The 20451-nt window shown below is 46.5% G+C and overlaps 1 protein-coding gene across 2 annotated transcripts in view; it reads left to right on the forward strand.

The window, feature by feature from the left end:
• Positions 1–16486: 16486 nt before the first annotated feature.
• IGF1R (insulin like growth factor 1 receptor) overlaps positions 16487–20451 on the forward strand; it is a 178344-nt gene continuing 174379 nt past the window's right edge. Inside the window, exon 1 of one of the 2 annotated variants that reach the window (XM_034066252.1) lies at positions 16487–17515. In XM_034066252.1, the coding sequence (XP_033922143.1) occupies positions 17422–17515 (94 nt within the window). In that variant the 5' untranslated portion in view covers positions 16487–17421. The remainder of the gene's footprint in view (positions 17516–20451) is intronic. The other variant, XM_034066251.1, reaches the window with a different exon arrangement.

Below are 20451 nucleotides of genomic sequence, written 5' to 3' on the forward strand. Positions count from 1 at the left end.
AAAAGCAAACCTAGCAGCAAACCCCAGGGCTTTGAAATCCTCTTCTGGAGACGGTTCCTTGGACCAAGCTGCTTCCCACAGGAGCAACCGCACAGGCAGAGGATAAATGACAACTTCTCTCATTAAAGAACCTGGATCCCTCAGTTTTGCAGGCACAGCTGCTGCTGTATCAGACAAAACAACCTCTTTTCCTCTCACCAGTGAAAAGCCCCCAGGAAAAGAGATTCAAAAGCGCCCCAGCTCCTTTTACAAATGATTTCCTCATCTTGCCTGCTTCCAGTCTACCACCCTGGCTGTGGAAAAGTTAATCCAGGCTATGCACATTCCTGGGAGTGGATCCCACCAGACAATGTAACACTCTAATGAGGTAGTACCAAGGCAACTGTTTACAAGCCTGTTCCAAATGCCTCCCTTGCGTTTGCACCCTCCTACTCCAACAGCAATATTTAGTAGAAACGTCCTAGGTAGAATTCTCCTGGGGCTTATTCAAATGTCAGTCAGCTCGGCAGAAGTACACTGTGAAAGCGGATGAAAACAAAGGAGGATGAGTTTCTGTCTTTCTTGGGAAGCAGTGTTTGTCAGGAGGTGGTTTCGGATGCATTAGTGAATGTTCTTCATTTGCGCTAGAAATAAATCATGATCCCACTGTACAAAGGGCTGCCCTGCGACCTGTAGCTCATTGCTGAGCCCACATTCAGGGCAACAATACATCTGACAGCCTGTGGCTCTGGTGGCACAGAAGTCCCCATCTCCCAGTGCCACCAGTCGCTTCTGTCATCAATAGCGGCTCCCCCATTGGGTACTGTGGCTGCTCGCTTGTAATGCTGCAAAGAACAGGACGGTAAAACACAACCTCCCTCATTAATGTTTCCCCTGCAGCCATTATGTGGTGGCATTTCTTGCTTTTGGAGAGGAAATGGGTTCTGCTGAGCTGGGGTTGAAATGAATCAGAAGATCTGATGCCTGAGCTGCTTGGAGGATGCTGTGGGTCCTCCTGTCACTGCAAGGAGGCGTCAGCTAGTGATGGAGAGACATAAAAACTGTGCGATAGGAGGTTCAGAGTATGATAGATGAGGTTCTGCTGTGTCTGTCTGCAATATTGTCCTTTTCATCCACCTCACACCATATGCTGTTGGCAAAATAGCTATAATATACAGGAATCACTTCACTCCCATTGAAATGCAGCTGCGTTAGACTACTCAGCTGTAATCAATGAAAGAAAAGCACTCGGTGCCTTTCAAGCTGTAAGGGGAATTTACAGAGGCATAATGAAATTATTTAGTGTGAATTCAGCTGGGCTGCAAGAATGGGCAAAACCTTCCCCTTCCAAACGGTGAAGCAGAACTTTATCCAGGAGTTCCTTCGGCTTGCTGGGATCACCACAAGTAAAATGACACAGAAAGGTCATGGATATTTCTCAGCTGATATGAGCAGGTCTGACTCAGACCAGTGGAAACTACAGGATATTGTCTTGGAGGGCTCTTGTGAGTTAATAAAAAGTTTCCTGGAATGATTTACAAATCTGAATTGCACAGAGGAATACAATGAAGGGAAATGGGGAAACTCAGCTTACACAAAGCACTGCAGAGCATTTGTGAAAGTCATTTTCTAACGGTCATGAGTAAAGACTTGAGGTCTGGGAGTTTCTGGGATTTTGTACTTATTTGCCTCAATATCCAACATTTCAGTTACTAAAATAAGTAGTTTCACCTTTCCATTAGCTTTTTCTACTGAGCCAATCTGCACTTCACAGTCAGGCTGGTGCATCCTTTTATATAAGAGGGTTGGATTAAAACTGCATGCTCGCCTTGAAAGCTGACCCTTCAAAGGTTTGTTTGGGTGCCATGGAAAAGCTCAGGAGAGAGTGGAGGGCTGGAATAAGAGAATAGTTGGTAGAATCTTCAAGGAACAACAGAATAATGATCCTAACATCTGCTCTAATGCAAATAGCACAGCAATAAAACATGCTTTTAAGTTTTCACTATAGAATATCCAGGAAGATCATCAGACAGGTGACTTCAATAGATCTCAGATAGCTTATGCCAGCTGGGAATCTCCTCTTATTTGCAACACAGAGTGGGTGTTATGTAGATAACATGCAGGTGTGGGTGATGTGGAGAACACACAGCTAGAGGGATGAGCAGGGGGAAATAGGAGTATACCTCATATATATAGATATGTGCAAGTATATATAGATGTATATGTATGTATACATATGTATGTGTATATAGAGCATATATAAGAGTATATATGTGTGCATACAGTAAAGGAAAAAAGGAGTTGCTGTTTTTCTCTAGGACATCTGAAGTGATAATTCTTGGTTCACAGTGAATGTGAATGGCAGCTGAGGGCCAGAGACAACATGGGTTGTGAAGGATGGACTAGGATGCAACTGGTGGATGCTGGAACACAAGGTAAAGCTGCACCTTTCCTCTGACACATCTGCAATCATTTTGGTTTTCATCCCACATGAGGCCACATAGCTCAGTTTTGGGGCTGGGCCCTGGAAAACTGCTGTTATGGTGCTACCAGGAAGGTTTTATAGGGATGAACTGGGTTTCCCATGGCTGAAAAGGCCTCAAAAGCTCCTGCCACAGACCCCTGTTTTTGGTGTCTGCCAGCCTCTCACCAAATCTCTGCAGAAGGCTTAGGTGTTTTCTTCTCCTTTAGTAATCACTTTAATTCAACCAATATTGAGATAATTAATAGCTGTAAAATATCAACCTGTTATACAACATGCTCTGTGGAATTAAGTCCTGGTAATTTCTTCAGTGTTGCATCTGGTAACAAGTGTCAGGTTTACAATTAAAAGTAAAAAGCCTGAAAGAAGGGAGTGATGCAGCTGGATATTCCTCTTTTGATTTAGTAGCAGGCAGCTACTGTTGGACTATTCAGGATTCTGGCATTACTATAGAAAAGCCCTACTCAATATGCATGGAATTTTCTTTCATGGGTTTGTGGTGACAAATTTATGTAAGTTTATCTGGAAGATTTCTAAAACTAATAGCATTTGTCGTATGGATATTATACAATTAATGTCTAGCTGAAATACCAGCAGTCTACTATTAATTTTAACATAAGAATGGGAACATTAACATTATCTGAATTCCAATTACTGTGCGAAGGAGCAAAATACCACTAATGGGGAAAAAAACCCTCTTTCCCTATTATTCCATTCTCTCCTATGCTTATTGCCCAGATGCTGGGACATGTTTGCTGCAGGAGAGCTGTTTTAAGGCACTGGGAACCCAAAATGCAGGAGCCTTTCTGAGCGCGATGCTCTCGATCTGAAAATGTGATGACATTTGGTGTATCACAGCCTGGATTTGTGTTAGCCTTGCATATGTGGCAGTTTATTACCAGAACACAAATTTTCTGAAGTGGCAATGAATTGTACCAACAGTGCTACTGTTGCTTTCCACTGCTGTTCCTATACCTCTTACTGATGGCAAATAAGGGATGCATTGCAGTCAAAATGCTGCTTCTTGCTTAGTCATCCTTCCAAAAAAGAGGAAAAAAAATAGTCATTTAAAACCCACTTTTCAGAAGTACAGCAGTACCCTATGAAGCTGCGTGGGTAATGCAAGCTGAGCTTGGTCCTGCCCTACCATGGTGATCTTAGAAACCTTCTCCAGCAGTTTTTGGGGGGTTGTTTGGTTTTGGGGCTTTCTTGGGGTTGTTTTTTGGTGAGTCCTTCTACAGGCATCTTCACATGGAATCTCAGGGAAGATTCAGGAACACAAACCTGTGATCAGCTGCTAAGGCTTGTGTAGTGCCAGGAGGCTGCTCTAGGCAGGATGCTCCAGTGACTCCTACAGAGAGGCAGAGGAAAGTAAAGCCTAAAGGCAAGGCAGTTTTTAACCTTAGTTTTCAGCTATTTTCAGTGAGCAGATGGGAAGATGGAGACATGTTCTGCTCTCTGGACCCTCACAAAGATACAGGGGCTGCGAGAGCATTGAATGCTAGTGCTGAGAAGAGCATCATCCACGTCTGCAATGAGTAGGGAAAAGGCTACACTGCAGTACAGCTCCAATCTTGATTATCCCCTGCATGAACATGGACAAGCTGACTTTGAGGAGTGCCCTCCTTGAGACAGAAGGGAAAGAAGTTCTCAGAACTGCTGATTCGATCTGGGGGTTGGGTACAACACTGAAAGCCTCACTCACACTGTGGAGATGTCAGGTCACACTGTGCAACACTGGGGATGTTTCATGTCCTGACTTGTGATTAAAGTGGGGAGGAGAGATGGCTCTTACAGGAAAAAAACCCTGCAAGGGTCCCATGAGCTTGTTCTGCAGAAGAAAATGTCTCTTCTACTGCAATTTAGGTGATCTCCAGGCAGCAAAAAGCCAAATTCCTATCTTTGGTTACACCAGTGTCAGTGCAGAAACTCCCCTTCAATCACGGTGACACCACTGCAGTCCCGAGCAGTGTTGCCCAGCATAAACTAAGCATATACACAGCAGAGAGCATTTTTACTAGGGATTAGAAGTGCTGGAAATCACCCTCTGGTGTGCCAGAATTCAAGAGTAGCAGCGCTGCTCATTATGCAATATTAATAGTGTGATTTGGAGAGGCCACTGCCGCATTTGGGCTCTGAAGTTATATAGCACCATAAGCTACTAAACACATAAAAACACATTACCCTTTAAGATCTTGATTGTCTTCGGTTTACTATGCCTACTCAAGAGTGTTATGCTTTACAAGGGACAATATTACAGTACATGTGATAAAACTACTGTATCATCACTGCAGCCAGAGTGGCTCGTGCTGTGCTCTGTGGGAATGCAGCCATGTGGGGAAGCCAGGAGGCTTCAGTGTTTGAATGCTAGGATTAACGCATGGGATCCAGGAAAAAAAGAGACTATACAGGTCTACTCTTGTTCTTCAGGAGCAATGACACCCTCTGGAAATGTAATAATCTTGAAAGCCTCTTATGAGCTTCTTCAGACCTGGTAAAATCAGAAGCTGTCTCTAAGAGTGATTTATACAATGATTTTCTCCCCATGCCAGCTTCTGCACATGTATTTTCTAGTAAGGAAAGCCTGATGCAGAATGGTGGTTTTGACCATCAGCAGAAAAAGTCTGAAGAGGAAAAGGGTTCTTTATGGACCACATCTTCTACCATTGCCTGCTCCATCGTGATGGTTTTTTCCTGGGCGTTGTGTTCATGGTTCTTGTGGTACTGCCTGAGTGAGGAGTTGGTAGTTCTTTAATGTATTTTATCAGTTAAATGGTATATTTAAGGTGCGTGATGCACCAACTGGCACTGCTGTGTGACACGCTCCTGCCATCTGGTTCCTTGTAGGAAGGCACTGTAGAAATCCTCTCTCCTGCTCAAGGTAATCAGACCTCTGCCATGATTTCCCTTCCACACACCAAACGGGTGCATCTTCTATACACTTGTTCTTGATCCTTGAGGGTTTAGATCTAACACATTACAACAGAAATCTGTTCTGAGTTGTCTGTCTATAAAAACCAATAACCTGGATTAAGAGTGGTTTAGAAGATCCCACAATTGTGGTGTGCTTTGTTTGTGACTCGTAGCTCCCACTATGAGTATGTGGAATGGAGCAAAGGAAAAGTCACCACCTGGAAAGAAAGGAAGGGAGAAAACAGCTCAAGTCTCCTCAGCACCCTTGCTCTGAGCTTGCTTTCTCACAGGACATCTCTCTGATGGAACTGCTCCTGCTGCCTCCTCAGGAAAATTCTGTGTGCTGGAAAGTGAAAATAACATTCCATAAACATACACGGGCAGATTTATGCCAACTTAGAAGCCGACAAGAGGATTTTTCCAAGGCATATTTGACAGTGAATATGGTGCGACTAAAGGATTGGAGGAACATTCTGACAACTCGACTGGAGAAGCTAACATCGTGGCCTCATCTTGGTTATTTCTATCCGGATTGAGAAGGTGGAGAGAGTAGCCAGACATCCTCATATCTCGCTCAGCAGTTGATCTTGAATTTACATACACTGATCCATGCCAAACTCTTGTCAGAATGGCCTTCTCTGATAAGATCCTGCCCCTACAAAGATGGACGTTCCCCTGGAAGAAAATCTGCTCCCACCAGATTTTGCTGACAAATCGGAATCTCGAGCCTGAACCCACACATAATTTTGCCTGGAGATTATAATGCTATTTTAATTTTTCTACACTTACTGTAGCAAATACTACGAGATGCAAATCCTCTGGTATGAAGATACAGTTATGTAAGACCTCATCCAAAGTGTCTTATTTAAGAGTGCACTTCAGCATATGTTCAGTTGCAACGACACATGCTAAGGAGTGAGGGTCTCCAAAATGTACCTGAGAGCTTCAGGGATTGAAGTAAATGTTATCTAATGCAGCTGGGGATTTTTCTCTTTAAGATGACTTAGCAGAAAGAGCGTTTCTTCAGACACAATCACGTTCCTTTCCAGGAGACATCCCTTCTGAAATGATTCGCATCAGGTTTTCTCAGTGATGTTTTAGAATCTTAGCATGAAAAACACTGTGCTGTGAAAACAGAAGGAGACGAAGTGAATTCTTCCTTTTAAGCCTCAAAAAAGAGAAAAGGTCATCTTGAACAGCCAATCTTTAACCAAGGGCAAGTGTGAGTTCATGAGAACACTTCAGATATTCACACTGGGGTACAATGGCAAAAGCAGCTTTGCAAGACTAGCAGGTATTTTATCTCCCCCACAATCTCTTGAAGAGACAGACTGATTCCTTTCCTAGGGACAGCAGAGAAGTGTATTAAGCTTTGGTTCATTCCCTGCATTCAGCAAAGAGAGTTTTTGGGAAAGATGCCCAGATACTATGGACCAAGTTCAGCTCCAGCGTAAGCAGACAGAATTCCCACTGAAATCAATGGGAGTTGCACCTGCTGACTTTGGAGTTGAATATGGCCCAATATGTGGATACTATAAAGGTTCTGTTTCCAAAGTTTCTTCTGGCTTGTTTTATGGGAATGCAGACCTGGCGCCAGGAACGTCAGAAGACCAATAAATTCACTATGGGAACTTCCAGGCAAATGACAACTCTCTCGCACAAAACAAATCCAGAAGCTCACACGATGCTGAAGGACAGATTCTCAGTGTTCCCCCAGTTCATTTGCATGAATACCAGTTTCAGAAATGCTCCAACAGAAGCAAATGGGGAGTGTGTGTCTGGGAGAGATACTGGGGGTAATGCTTTGATTGATCTGTCCCAATTAGTTGGATAGAGATTTTAATTATCCCAGCTATTTGTTAACACGCAGGGATGGTCCTAAGTCACTAAGGAAGGTATACTACATGTATACTACATGTATACAAGCTGTCTGATGGCTGTTCTCAAGAGCTGCTACGCTCCATCTTCCCAATTTGGACTGAATTTTAGCTGTGACCGTCTCCAGGGGCAGAATAAAAGTACAGACAGGGCTGGAGGAGTCCATCCAGAAAAAGCAGTAGCTTGAATGTATCCACGTGGCGTTGAACACAGAGGAGTTAACAAAAGCATTATGTAAAGGAGACAGTTTGTCTCTGTTGGGGCTGGTAACTGGGATTTGAACAACTGAGATTCAAAGTCCATTCTTCGGAGTTAATTTCTCTATTGTGGAACCAGTCTCCTCACATAGCACACGTGTTCTTGGCAACTTGTTTGTAGGTAGTGGAAGAGAAAACAGACTGCAAAGCAAGAAATTATTATCTTGGATCCCTCTCATTAAAAAAGAAAGAAAAGAGGGGTTTAACTCTTTTTAAATTCTAGACAAACCCAGCGTTAGATCCATATCCTGTATTCTGATTTGACCTCTTTGAAGCTGGTATTTCTGGTTCAAGTTCATTGCATCAATACATAAACCAAGAGCCTTCTATACCTTTGACTCATGGTTTTAAATGCAGTATTTTCTAAACAACACATTGAGAAGGACTTAGAGCATGGGCATTGTGCCCACTTTGAACACTTGCATGTGGTATAAAAACAAGGGCAGAGGAATGGGGCAATGGCAGGGAGTGCCCAGGTGCTGATGGAAAGGTGTCTTTCAAAGGAATACTGTAATTCCTTGTGTTTGGCATGCCCTGGAAAAGACCCTATAGAAACTTCTTTTCCAAGCTGCTTGTGATCAACAACATTCTCTCCACGTCCTCCATCTCTAGACTATTCCTTCTGCTGACACTGAACCTATGTGAGTCATCCCTGTTAAAATATGTGGTGGTCATACAGTGCACCAGCGTGCACACACACACATACACACAGAGTAAATTAGGGGAAAATTGATGTCAAGACCTATCGAGTATGAAGGGCCTTTTAAAACCAACCTTCAGAATGTGCTAATATTTACACATTCCCAAACCACCTGGAAATATGTTCCAACTGCTTGAAAACATTTTCAATATCATTTAAATGTATATGCAGCCATTCACAGTTGTACCTTAATTTACCCTAAAATCTAATGATAATTTGCTCTCTTATGCTTGGCCCAATCCTGACTTTTGTGGGAAGTCAAAAATCCTATTTCAGCCAAGAAGGATTCAGGGTTTTTTTCTTCAACAACTTTTGGATTTTTTCTTGCTTTTTATGCTGGAAATCCAGTTTCTTCACTTTTAGGCTATGCTTTTTCATAATCTTCCTGAATAGAGTTTCCTTGCGTCTTGCAAAGATAAGATAGTTTGGATTTCACTAGGTCTGAATGAGCTTTGATGCTAGCGTGCCACTGAACTGACAAAAACATGCATAAATGAAAACATATATTCATGCATGTATCAGGCACATGTAATGTTTAGGTCTTTTTATTCTGTATAGAACTCCGTCAAAGATCTGGTACAAATGAATACCTACAGTCTATAATTTAACCCAGTATTGATTTTATTTTGGGTTTCATTTATACATTTTGCCAAACTACAATAAATAATCTTAATTTTCATATACCCAGCTATGTCTGGAGTCAACTGAAATACAGAGAGAAACCCAAAAAGCTTAGAAGCATCAGTGGTTCTTTTAATTCTCCTGCAGGTAAAAGGGGTGAGCTTAAAGCTACTAGAGTCAATCTGCACCTGTATTTCTTCCTTCCCAGTAGCAATAATTACCCTCCTTACAAATGAAGTGTGACATTTAATTGCCTATAAATACATTTTAAGATCTGGGAATGGATGTTACTATTCAATTGGAAAATGCAGCAAGTTTCTTACAGGCATTGATATGATCACAGCACGTGCATCTCGCTGCTGTGGGTCACCATCATGCTGGCCCATAGGGCACCTGGGTGAGCCTGGTTTATGTTCAATAGGATTCACCTGCATCTGAAATTCAACAGGTGAAACCCCAAAGTGCTCAATGCAAAAATCATATAGTAGGGACAGATCCTTCCTGTTTGTGGGCAAACTTGACATGGGGTAGAAGTCAGCTAGGTTGGTGAAATTCTTGGGGGTAGTATTACATATTAAACCTCAAATACATGCTGATTCAAAAGAGTTAATAATACAAGATTAATAGCTGCTACAAGCATGTTGCAGACATCAGGAGTTTGCGTTATAAAATGTAATAAGCACATCAACAGATGGTCTGGTAGATGCTTATAAGCTACGGTTACAAGCAGGCGATTGACCTGTTGGACTCTGCAGCAATCTCCACAACTGACTAGCCATGTATTCAAACACCTCTCAGTCACTCATTAACTCTTTGTAAACTATTTACGCACACCCCATTAATATACAGTGACCATGTTGCCACTGCCTGCAACAGGAGCAGGATAGAGCCCTAATTACTTGCCACACTTTATTAATCCAATACATTAAGAGTAAGCATGTCTTAACGTCTGTGGTGCCGGCACGGGGAAGCCAACACATTGGAAACAAATGCGAGCTGCTCCCCTACACCCATCACTTGCTTGCACCACTCCTCTCACCTCCAAGGTGTCTTTTTGGACTCATTTATCACATTGAGAAACACAAAAGGGGAGGCAAAGGGGAGGTTTGGTAGGGGAGCAAAGCTGCCCTCGCTGTGCTGTGCCACGAAGGCTCAGCGCAAGTGCAGAGCGCATCGGCAGCCTCTTCGAACGCTGTCAGAAAGGCACAAACATCAGCATAATTTATCGGCGGCTATTTTAGGCAGGTGCACGGGAACTCTAAATATATGGCATTCACTGCTTGCTGCAGTTGCTATGGATATGATAGCTCAGGCCTGTAACTAGGGTTATAAACGCTGTTGTGTGCTTATTATTGTTGTTGTTATTAAAACATGAATTTTATAGTTATTCCTGCTCTGCTACTGCCCCTAAATCGTCCATGTAACTGCATATTTCTTTGGTTGAAGGAGGGACGTGTATGGGAAAGAAGTAATAAACAATGCCCTTTCTTCCCTGATGCTTTTTCTTTGCTCCAGAAGGGACCAATCTTGAGCCACTGTTTGCAGTAGTATTAGGGCCAGGAGAGTTGGAAATCACTCAGAGCCAAAGAAGTGTACCTGGTTTGGGTCTGTCTGATCAGTATTCTGGTACGGAGAGGGACTTTTTACAAGGGCATGTAGTGACAGGACAAGGGGGAATGGTTTTAAACTGAAAAAGGGGAGAGTTAGGTTAGACATCAGGAAGGAGTTCTTTACTGTGAAGAGTGCTGAAGCACTGGCACAGGGTGCCCAGAGAAGCTGTGGCTGCCCCATCCCTGGCAGTGTTCAAGGCCAGGTTGGATGGGGCTTAGAGCAATCTGGTCTGGTGGAAGGTGTCCCTGCCTGTGGCAGGGGTTGGAGCTGGATGAGCTTTGAGATCCCTTCCAACTCAAACCATTCCATGATTCTATTGAAGTCTTGAACATATAAGCATCCCTTTTCTTCCATTTATCTTAAGATGCTGGCCTCCTGCAGCTGCAGGGGTTCTGCTATTATGGAGAGATGGCTGCTCTCTGCCCAGCATTGCAGATCTGGGAGAGAAGGCTGGTGATGGAGAGGCTCTAAAGGCACCTCCACCACTGCAGAGTAGTTAATGGCAATCTGCACACCCAGTGTCCATCAGAGTGAGTGCTGTGCGTCTGTCCCCTTGCCAAGAGGAGACTGAGTGCTTTCCTGCAGTCAGGAGCCCATGAAGGTCATTGCTATGTGCTGCAATTCACAGCAGAGCAAAAAGGGGCAAACGTGGTAAAAATGGGCCCTCCACATTTTGCCTAACATTGAGGGACTTGTTATGAGCTTGTAAGATGTAGTTTATAAGTGGAGATTTTAGAGGAAAAGGAGTGAAATTCAAGGATTTGTATGTGTCCTTCAGGTGTACAAATCACACTCACCCAGGCTGTGTAAAACACGTAATTCCTACCCAGCACACTTACCTACCCACACCTACCTACAACAGCTTGAAACAGAGCCTGAACAAGGCCATCAGGCACCATTAGGAGCCCCTGGAGAAGAGGAGGTGGCTTCAATGGGTTCTTTCTGCAAGACGATGCGAGGAGCTGCAGGGACCTTCAAAGAGGCAGACGCAGGCAATGCTCCGTGACGGCTGACCTTCGTCCTGGGGAGCTGACACGGTTGGAGGAGGCAGGAGAATAAATTTCAACAGCTCCCTTACGCTGGTAATACAGAATGTTCAGATGCTTAAAGGTTATGACAAGCCAGCGTCTGGTAAAGAGGTCAGTCTGCCCTGAAAAGTGGTGCAGAAGCCAAAATAAAGTCTAGTCAAGCCTATGTGGAGTACGAGCACTGAGGCAGGGAAAATAGTGAGGCCTCTTTCTCCCCAGTGGTGGCCCCCAGAAAGCAGCGGTGAGGCTGCTGTTAAAGTTGAAATATGGCTGAGTATTAGGATATTTGCCTTGGGCAGATATATGTTTTGAGAGACCGGGGTCAGTGGCTGTTTTAACCGCGTTGTTTCATCCCCACTGCCACACTTCCTGAGCTTTCCACTTAAGCGGCATTTTAAACAGGACGCAGGTACGCTGGTGGCGTTCAGCATCACACTCTGGAGGGTAAAATGTGTGTATTCATGTGTTGCTTTCTGTCCATCTGTCTATCTCAAGGACCATAAACCAGCAGTGGACAAAGGGGAGAGATGAAGCCCAGTACAAATGGAGAAGAATGATTGTAGAACCAACAGGACAGAGGAAAAGGTAATTTTCTACCACCAGGCAAGATAGAGTCATGACAAAATGATTTCTTACAGTAATGAAAACCATAGCTTAGACTTTATGTGCAAAAATAAAGAAGGGGAAAGCTTTGCACAAATCTGGACATGCAATATACACTGAACAGTGCATACTTTGTTTTCAAAATGTCTTCTTTATTATTGGTGGCCTCACGCAGGAGACACTGCCAAGGATGGGGACCCCAGTGAATTGTAGGCAATAACAAAAGAACGGTGACTTCTGCAGCTTGTAGCTGAGGGGCTATGCAGGAGGCAGAAAAAGTGGGAATGAGGTGGAAGTTGGTGGGAGAATGACCTGACAAAATGATCAAGTAAGGAAAAACTGGAGGGATGGTTTCCCCAGATCTCAGCAAAGATTGCAAATGGCCACAACTTGGGAAACCTCCTCACACATCCTTGATTTATTCAAATGGACTTGGGGGGACTATGACCCATAGGAATTCTGCATTTTGACCACCTCATTTAATCCCCTTTTTATACTCAGTCAGTTTAACTTTCTTGTGATGAAGTTCCCGCAAAACATGTGTAATCACTTCTCAATCCAAAGAAAGGTTTATGCTGTTTGAGCTGCTTTTAGCATCTGAGTGGTGTTCAGACACAGGATGCTGGATCCGGGTTCCCAGTAAATAAAAACTTCTCATATCAATATGATATGATTCATATCAACCATTTTACCACCATTCATATCTGTCTCCTCTGCACAGGTCTATAGATAAAAGCAGAGATGAACAGTGTTGACAAGAAAATAGATTTCATCATGAAGCACCTTTGCACATTACCATGAAAACTAACTTTAATTTGACCAGATTATAACTGTTTAATTTTGCACATGGTGCATGTAGTGCAGTTTGCCCAAGGTTTCTATCATCAAAGGTATGACCATGCTGTGTTTGTACATGTCAAAAAATCCTGTCTCAAATACTTCCACTGAAAATAACAGGACCACTCTTGGATAAAGAGGCCAAAATACAGGATCTGAATCTGATTAAAAGTGTGCACTGAAGCTAAGAATGTGTATGTGCATGGCTGGCACTGAGACCTGCTGAAGATGTGAAAGGGTAAGGACACGGCACAGCTCTCCTCTTAACCTTTAAGAGTGCAGAGCTATGGGCACCTCAGCATTCACAGACAAAGGGCTTCTTCCCATGTATGTCCACAGTGCAGAAAGGTAAATACGTCCTGGCAGAATGCAGCCAAATCATTCCAAATTGTGAATTTCACATTGGCAGCTCGGGACATGGCTGAGCATCCATGAGGATGGAGAGCACTGTGAATGCCTCCAGTTCAACACTGTGCTGCTTCCTTTTAAAATAACCTGACAGATTCCAGAAACAAACTATTTTATGACACTTCTAGGACTGTGTATATAGGAGACTGTAATCTCTTTGGGGCACAGGACATCTTTTTGTTCTCTGCAGGGCACCCAGCACATAGTGCTTGCATCCAGTACAATGTGCTTGTCCATGACTTACCCTATTCGTCAAAGCAATGAAAGAAAGGCTATTTTACAATAATAAAAGTTCTTTATGACAGCAGAATGATAAACCATAGACACCCAGTTCCCACTTCAGCTCTGAGTGTACACAACAATACATTAATTTGTAAATAACCCATTACAATTTATTCTGCATCAATGCCATAGTACGCAGAGAAAGGACAGTTGTTCTGCTCAGTATCTGGCACTAATAGCAGGCATAGCAATAACAAAAATGTACTGGACATGAAGATTTTCTAGTACAATTTAACTGTAGCCTTTAAAGCCCATGTACAGTTGATAAAGTCTGTGGTAGACACGTGCATGTCATTCCAGGACAGTTTTATATATAAACGCCTTATTTTCTTGCACTGAATCCCAAGAGGGTTGTGCTACCAACCAAACATTCACCTATGCTTTGACTTACTGAATTATGGACACAGTCCTGGATACACGTGCATGTGTGACAATTCTGCCCCTATTGTACTCAGTGAGGATTTCCCCCCTGACTTCTGTGATGAAGAATAAAACCTTTTCACCTTTCTAAGGGGCACGAGAGCTAATGTGTAACTAAGACAATAATACTGGACCTGATAGCTCAGTAATAATAATTCTGACATGGCAAATAGCGTAAAAATGGAGAAACAAGAAGAAAACCATGTAAAAGATTGGAAAAACAACTGAAGGCCATTGTAATACAAGATGTTCAAGAAGAATTTTAGCTTAAATGTAAAAACTTTTGACACTTACATTAATAATGTGATATTTGTGTTTCTATGTAGCTTTTTTTCCAATGAGAAGATAGCTAATGCTCACAGATGTCTGCTTTCTTATACTCCATCATCATTTTGGTATCTCCCAATGCCAAAGTATTGAAACAAATCTGTGATTACTCAGGCCACCCATATGCCATGCAGCATGGCCACTATGAGCTTTGGTGAAACAGTGGGAACATGGCCCAAGTTTTCCAATCCCAATAACTCATCCCATCTTTCCGCATGTAGGGCTTGGGTGTACAACGTCATTGTAGGACACTACTGAATGGTGGAGGAATGCACATGAATGGTATTGGAATGGTCACTGAAGATTGTGGGTATGGAAGGGGTTTGGTCCCACAGGTGAGCCAAGCCTCAGCATTCCCTTGCTCCTGCCCCAACTGCATCCCTCAGCCCTTTGGCTGTGTGCAACCCAGAGGAGCAACTGCAATTAAATGCAGTGAATTCTGTGTCCAGCTCTGGAGTCCTCAGTGTGGGAAAGATGTGGACCTGTTGGAGAGGGTCCAGAGGAGGGACACTAAAATGACTGGAGGGTTGGAGCACCTCTGCTTGTGAGGAATGGCTGAGAGAGCTGGGCTTGTTCAGCCTGGAGGACTCCAGGGGGACTTTATTGTTGCCTTTCAGGTCTTAAAAGGGGCTTACAAGAAGATGGGGAGAGACTTCTTATCAGGGCCTGTTGCAGTAGGGCAAGGTGTGATGGTTTTCAACTACGAGGGGAGATTCAAGCTGGATGCGAGGACACTTTTCACATTGAGAGTGGGAAAACGCTGGCACAGGATTGCCCACAGAGGTGCTGGATGCATCATCCCTGGAGACATCCAAGGCCAGGCTGGAGGTGGTCGTGGGTTGAACATGTCCCTGCTCATTGCTGGGGGGTTGGATGAGATGTCCTCTGAAGACCCTTCCAACCCAAACCATTGTATCAAACAACGGAGCAGACCACGTGGAAATCAAAGCTGCGTTTCTCTTCCCTCCTAACCCCCCTTCATTTTTAACCGATTTTCCCCCATTTCAGCCCAAAAACGGAGCAGTTTCCACCCCCACCAGCACAGTCACCCCCGCAGGCCCCAGGCCTCCCCCCGTGCCCTCACACCAGGCCCGGGCTCGGACCCGCTCCGCTCCGGTTCCACCGCTCCGCCTTTTGCCTCGCGCCCGCTCGCGCCCCGCCGCCGCCGCCACCGCCTCCGCGCGCGCCGCCGCCGCCGCCGCCGCCTGGGCGAGGGGAGCCCGCGGGAGGGGAGGGGAGGGGGGGGGGCGGAGAGAGAGAGAGAGGGGTTGGACGCGGGAGCGCGCCTCCGGGAGGGAGGGAGGGCGCGTGCGCGCGCGGGCACGCGCGAGGAGGGAGGGAGAGGGCGGGCGCGAGCCCCGTCCCCGTGCGGCCGCTGAGGGGAGAAGCGGCGGCGGCAGCGGAGCGGCACCGGCGGCTCTTGTTTACCAGCGTCGTGCAACGGGAGCGCAGCGCCGAGGAGGAGGAGGAGGAGGAGGAGGAAGGAGGAGGAGGAGGATAAAGGGGGGGGGGGGGGGGGGTAGACGCGGCCGAGAAGCGCTGCGAGCCCTGCTGCAAGCGAGCGGCGGATTAACTGGGAGGAGCAGCGGCAGCGGCAGACCCTTCCCACCCCCCCCCTCCTTTTCCTCCCTCCCTTCTTCCCTCCCCGGAGGAATTACAGACCCTTCGCAACAAGCTCCTGGGCTTTGACCTTCAGCAAACCCGGATCGCCTTCCTCGCGTCCCCCCCTCGCCTCACACACAGACACACACACACATACACACATACATACACACACCTCTTCCCGGCTCCCCCTCCCCCTTCCTTGGGCTGGGCAGCGTGCGGGGGGGGGGAAGGTTCGCAGCGCGCGCACCCGGAGGAGGAGGAGGAGGAGGAGGAGGAGGAGGGAAGGGGGGGGAGGAAGGAGGAAAAAAAAGGATTTACAAATTCGTTGGGTGGATTTTGTTGTTGTTGTTGTTGTTGTCGGTCTCCTTCCACCACCGCCCCCCCCACCCCCCAACCCCCCCGCCCTCGCCGCGATGGCAAGGCGGCTCGGAGGGATGCGAGGAGGAGAGCTGCGGGGGGAGGAGGACGGGTGCTGAGCTCCGCTCGCCTCGCTGCTTTGTGTGTGTGTGTGTGTATGTGTGTCCTGGATTCCTTTTATTTCTTATTATTTTTCATTTCTGGAGAGGAGGGGGGAGAAAGCAGGAGCCTGTGGCAGCGGCGCTGAGGAGAGGAAGAGGAGGAGTGAGGTGTGTGTGTGTGGGGGAAAGCCCTTTTTAATTCATTTTCGAGCCAAACCCTGCGTTTGGAGCCTTTGCAGGCAGCCGGACTTGCGGCGGTGGTGCCGGTGGTGCTGTGGGTGGTGGTTGTGCGTGCGGGGTGTTCCCCCCTCCCCTTCCCTCCCCTCAGTGAGCGGGGAGAGCAGCCGCGGGGATCCCGCCCGGGCAGCCCCGTCCCCGCGCTGAGGGACGGCCGGGGAAGCTGCTGTTGTTTTGTAATAAGATTGCCTTGGGTCGCACCCCCCATTCTCCTCCTCCTCCTTTTCCCTTTTCCCTCCGCGGCCCTCCCAGTTTTTTTGTGTCTCTCCGTGTGTGTGTTTGAAAATGGAGGTGGAAGATGCAGACTGCCAGCCCCGATGTGCCTCATGTTCGCGGCTCCCGTGCACCACGTACCGCTGCCGCCAGCGCTGAGGGAAGACGGCGGCGCCCCCCGCCCGCCGACACGGAGCCCGCCCCGGAGACAGCGTCGCCCCGGGGCTTTTCATGCCTTGTTGTTGTTGTTGTTGTTGCCGTTAATACATCTTGAATATCGGGTGTATTTTTGGTGTGGTTGCTCCGGAAGATCAACACCCAGGGACCTCAGAAACCCCTCCGGTTCTACCAGTCCGAAGGGGCTTGTGTTTTTTCTTCGTTTCTTGGAGGCAACGTGGATTTATTTATCCAGACCCGTTTACTCGTCCGCCTTTTTTTTGCCTCCTTCGGTATTTTTAGAGGACGGGGAGAGAGAGAGAGAGGAAAACGGACAATTTTGGACTCTTTTTGTCGTTGTTTTTGTTTTCGGAAAGGGGGATTTTGTCCAATTAAAGAAAGAGGAATGAAGTCTGGCGCTGGAGGAGGGTCCCTCGCCGTCGTCTGGGGGTTTCTGCTCGTCTTCGCCGCACTTTGTCTGTGGCCAACAAATGGGGAAAGTGAGTACGGTGCTTGTCGGACGGGAGGGGGGCACAGGGGTGTTGGTGGCGGGGGCCTGATCGTGTGAGGGGCTGTTGGGGGGGGAAGCAGTGAGAGGGTCCGTGTGTGAGGGGATCGGTGAAGAAGGGGTTCCTCTGTGTCTGAAGGGGTCGGTGAGGGGGGTGCCCCTCAGTGTCTCTGTGAGGGGGTCCCTGTGTGTGTGAGGGGGGGTGTCCCTGTATGGATGTGTGTGAGGGGAGCTTGTGAGGGGGGGTCCCTGTGTGTGAGGGGCTGCGGGGCCCGCGCCGTTTCCCGCTGCCGAGCCGGTTTCGCCCCTGCCCGCGGGGATGTGCGTGTTTTGCTCCGGTTACGCTGCTGCTCCTCGGGCACGTTGAATAACCCGGGGCTGCTCCCCCATCCCTTCCTTCTCCTGAGGGGGGGGGGGGGGGTGTTGGTTTTACACCCGGGGCTGGCAGAGCCGCAGCCCCCGGCCCGGCTGCGGGGAGCGGGGTCGTGGTGCCCGCCCGAGCCCTCCTTTGTGTTCCCCGCACCTGACCCGCACTGCTGCTCTCCCCTGCACAGCACGGTGCGGTGCTCAGCCCTCCGCAGCCAGCCCTGCGAGCTGCGTAGTAAACACTCGCAGGCTGGGAAAGACCTTTCCCCGCATGGAAAGAGCTTGATCTTTGTCAATATTTAGAGGCCGTATGCAATAACCTGCCATAGCGAGTGAAGAATTCCTGGAAATAAGCGCCTTGCCTGCCTTTTATTGCCGCTTTACTGCCGAGGGTTTCACCCTCGCTGCTCGGGGTGCGGGCTTACGGTGGCATCCCTCAATCTAAAGGTCACAGTCTGCTAGTGTTTATTTTCTTAAAAAATCAATTTACAGGTCGGTACTTTAGGTTTGTGCATTGATAGAAAGGTTTGATGGTGGGGCTGCGTTCTCAAAGGTGATTCTATCTTTTTAAGGCAGCTGTGTTGCATCGAGCATTGAGGTTTGTGCCGCTGACTTGCAGAGTGCGACCTGCTTCCTCCGTGTGTGCGGGTGCTGCACCGAGGAGAGGGCGGCTGCTTGTGCGGGACTGTGGTGTCCGCATCCCTCCTGCCCTTCATCGCGTCCGCTTGCCTCGCTTGGCAGTTGCAAAAGCCCTGACTTTTGTTTTTGTGCGTTTCAAACCTGTGGTTCTGTTGCAGTGCCCGCCCCTTTCGGGCGCAGGGGGAAATAAAGGGGGCAGGGATGGCTGGCGCTGCGATGGATCAGCCTGCGATCATCACCACATCCATGCCGGTGCTGGGCGGTGTGTCGGGCTTACGATGGGTTGAGAATCTCCCGCATGAAATGAGCTTTCCCGTGTTTTCTGGAGTGTCTCTGTAGGCAGGGAGATGGTGGCTTTGGAGCCCAACCATTTTAAAAACGGCTTCCTCTCTCCTTCGGCGTCTGCCGGAGCAGGGTTGATTCTGTACTGTATCTTGATGCTTTCTTATGCTGTGTGTTTTCAACATACTCCTTGAGCTCTTGTTGTGTGGCTCTCGCTTTCAAAAGGGAAAGGAAGGAAGAGATCAATTTTGCACACTTTATATATAAAGGGAAATAAATCAGCAGCTAGGAAGGCTTCTCTAAAAGCAGTTTAAGGTTGAGAAGAAAGGGAAGTTCTTCGGATGCACTGACAGTGAGGCTGACTACAGAAAAAAGTGAGCAAGGAGCTCATAGATGGAGCCTGTAATGCGTGTTGAGTAATATTGTGTTTCATTAGCCAGTGAATGCCAATTACCTCCTTGCAAATTAAGGCCCAACTTAGGCTTTGCGTTGCAGTGGCAGAGCCAGCTAGGGCTTGAGAGTCACAGCCTTACTTCCATGAACTGAACTTTAGAGCTGTTTTCAAGAGGGGAGATTAATCTCTTTAAGTTGAAAAAGAAGACCCCGATGCCCTTATTTAGGGAAGGGCTTGCAAAGCATTATACTGAATGCTTTGCATAGAGAAACAGTGCAGGAGGAGGAGATCCCGTATATCCTTCAAATGCTGGGATCCATGCTTACAGTTTTTTTTCTTGCCATACCTGGTACAGAACACCTTGGAATAGAAATGCTTGCCCAGCTCTGGGAATGAAACAATGCAGAAACAGTATGTTAGGATTTTAGGCTCTAGTCCTCCGAAGTGTTTGTGGTTGCCACTTAGCTAAAATGACCCAATTAAGAACCTTCCAAATGAAATATCTTCTTCTTTTTCAGATGTAGGCGTTTAAATACGGGAAGATATGCTGAAAAACTTGTCTTAGCTGAATGCTGTCTCTAATTGATCGCCTTTGTAGTTTACAGTTTAATAGCCTTTGTTTTCACGAGTTATTGCTGAAAGAATTTTGCTGTTAGGGGGAAAAATGATCTCCAGAGCAGATGTTTTGCATCTCTTCATATTCTTCCCTCTCCCCACAATAGTGGAAGGAAGATTAATCTTAATTTTTATTTGTTTTTCATATATACTGTGTCATAGCTAAAAGGCACTTCCATTTTCGGTCAAACAAGCAAGGCATTCCTAAATAGGAATACAAAGGAGTTACAACTGGAGGGGAGCGACCCATCCCTTTAATGCTAAATTATATAAAATCTTTCAGTGGTTCTGTGACAGAAACCTCTTTAAAATGCAGGTAACTTCAGTGGAAAGTGTCTGATTCAAAAACTGGCATTAAAAAAATCCTGAGAATTTCCTGAGATTTTGTTAGGACAGCACAGCAATGAAAAGAAAAAGACCCTTTGTTAAGATAAAGTATGTGCTGGTGCAACAGTGCATTTGATGTCTAAAGCTACAACTGTTGGAGGCTGTTTCATCCTAGGGGTGGGTTTAAGATGCAGCATAAACACGGTGTTTTCTTCCTTTCCTGCCTTGAGCATGATGGGGTTTTGATTTTTACCTGTGTGTATATTTACAAAGGGAATGTCTAGAAGGGAATGGGTTAAACATTT

The sequence above is a fragment of the Melopsittacus undulatus genome, chromosome 9 (assembly GCF_012275295.1).
Source record: "Melopsittacus undulatus isolate bMelUnd1 chromosome 9, bMelUnd1.mat.Z, whole genome shotgun sequence".
NCBI classification, from domain to species: domain Eukaryota; kingdom Metazoa; phylum Chordata; class Aves; order Psittaciformes; family Psittaculidae; genus Melopsittacus; species Melopsittacus undulatus.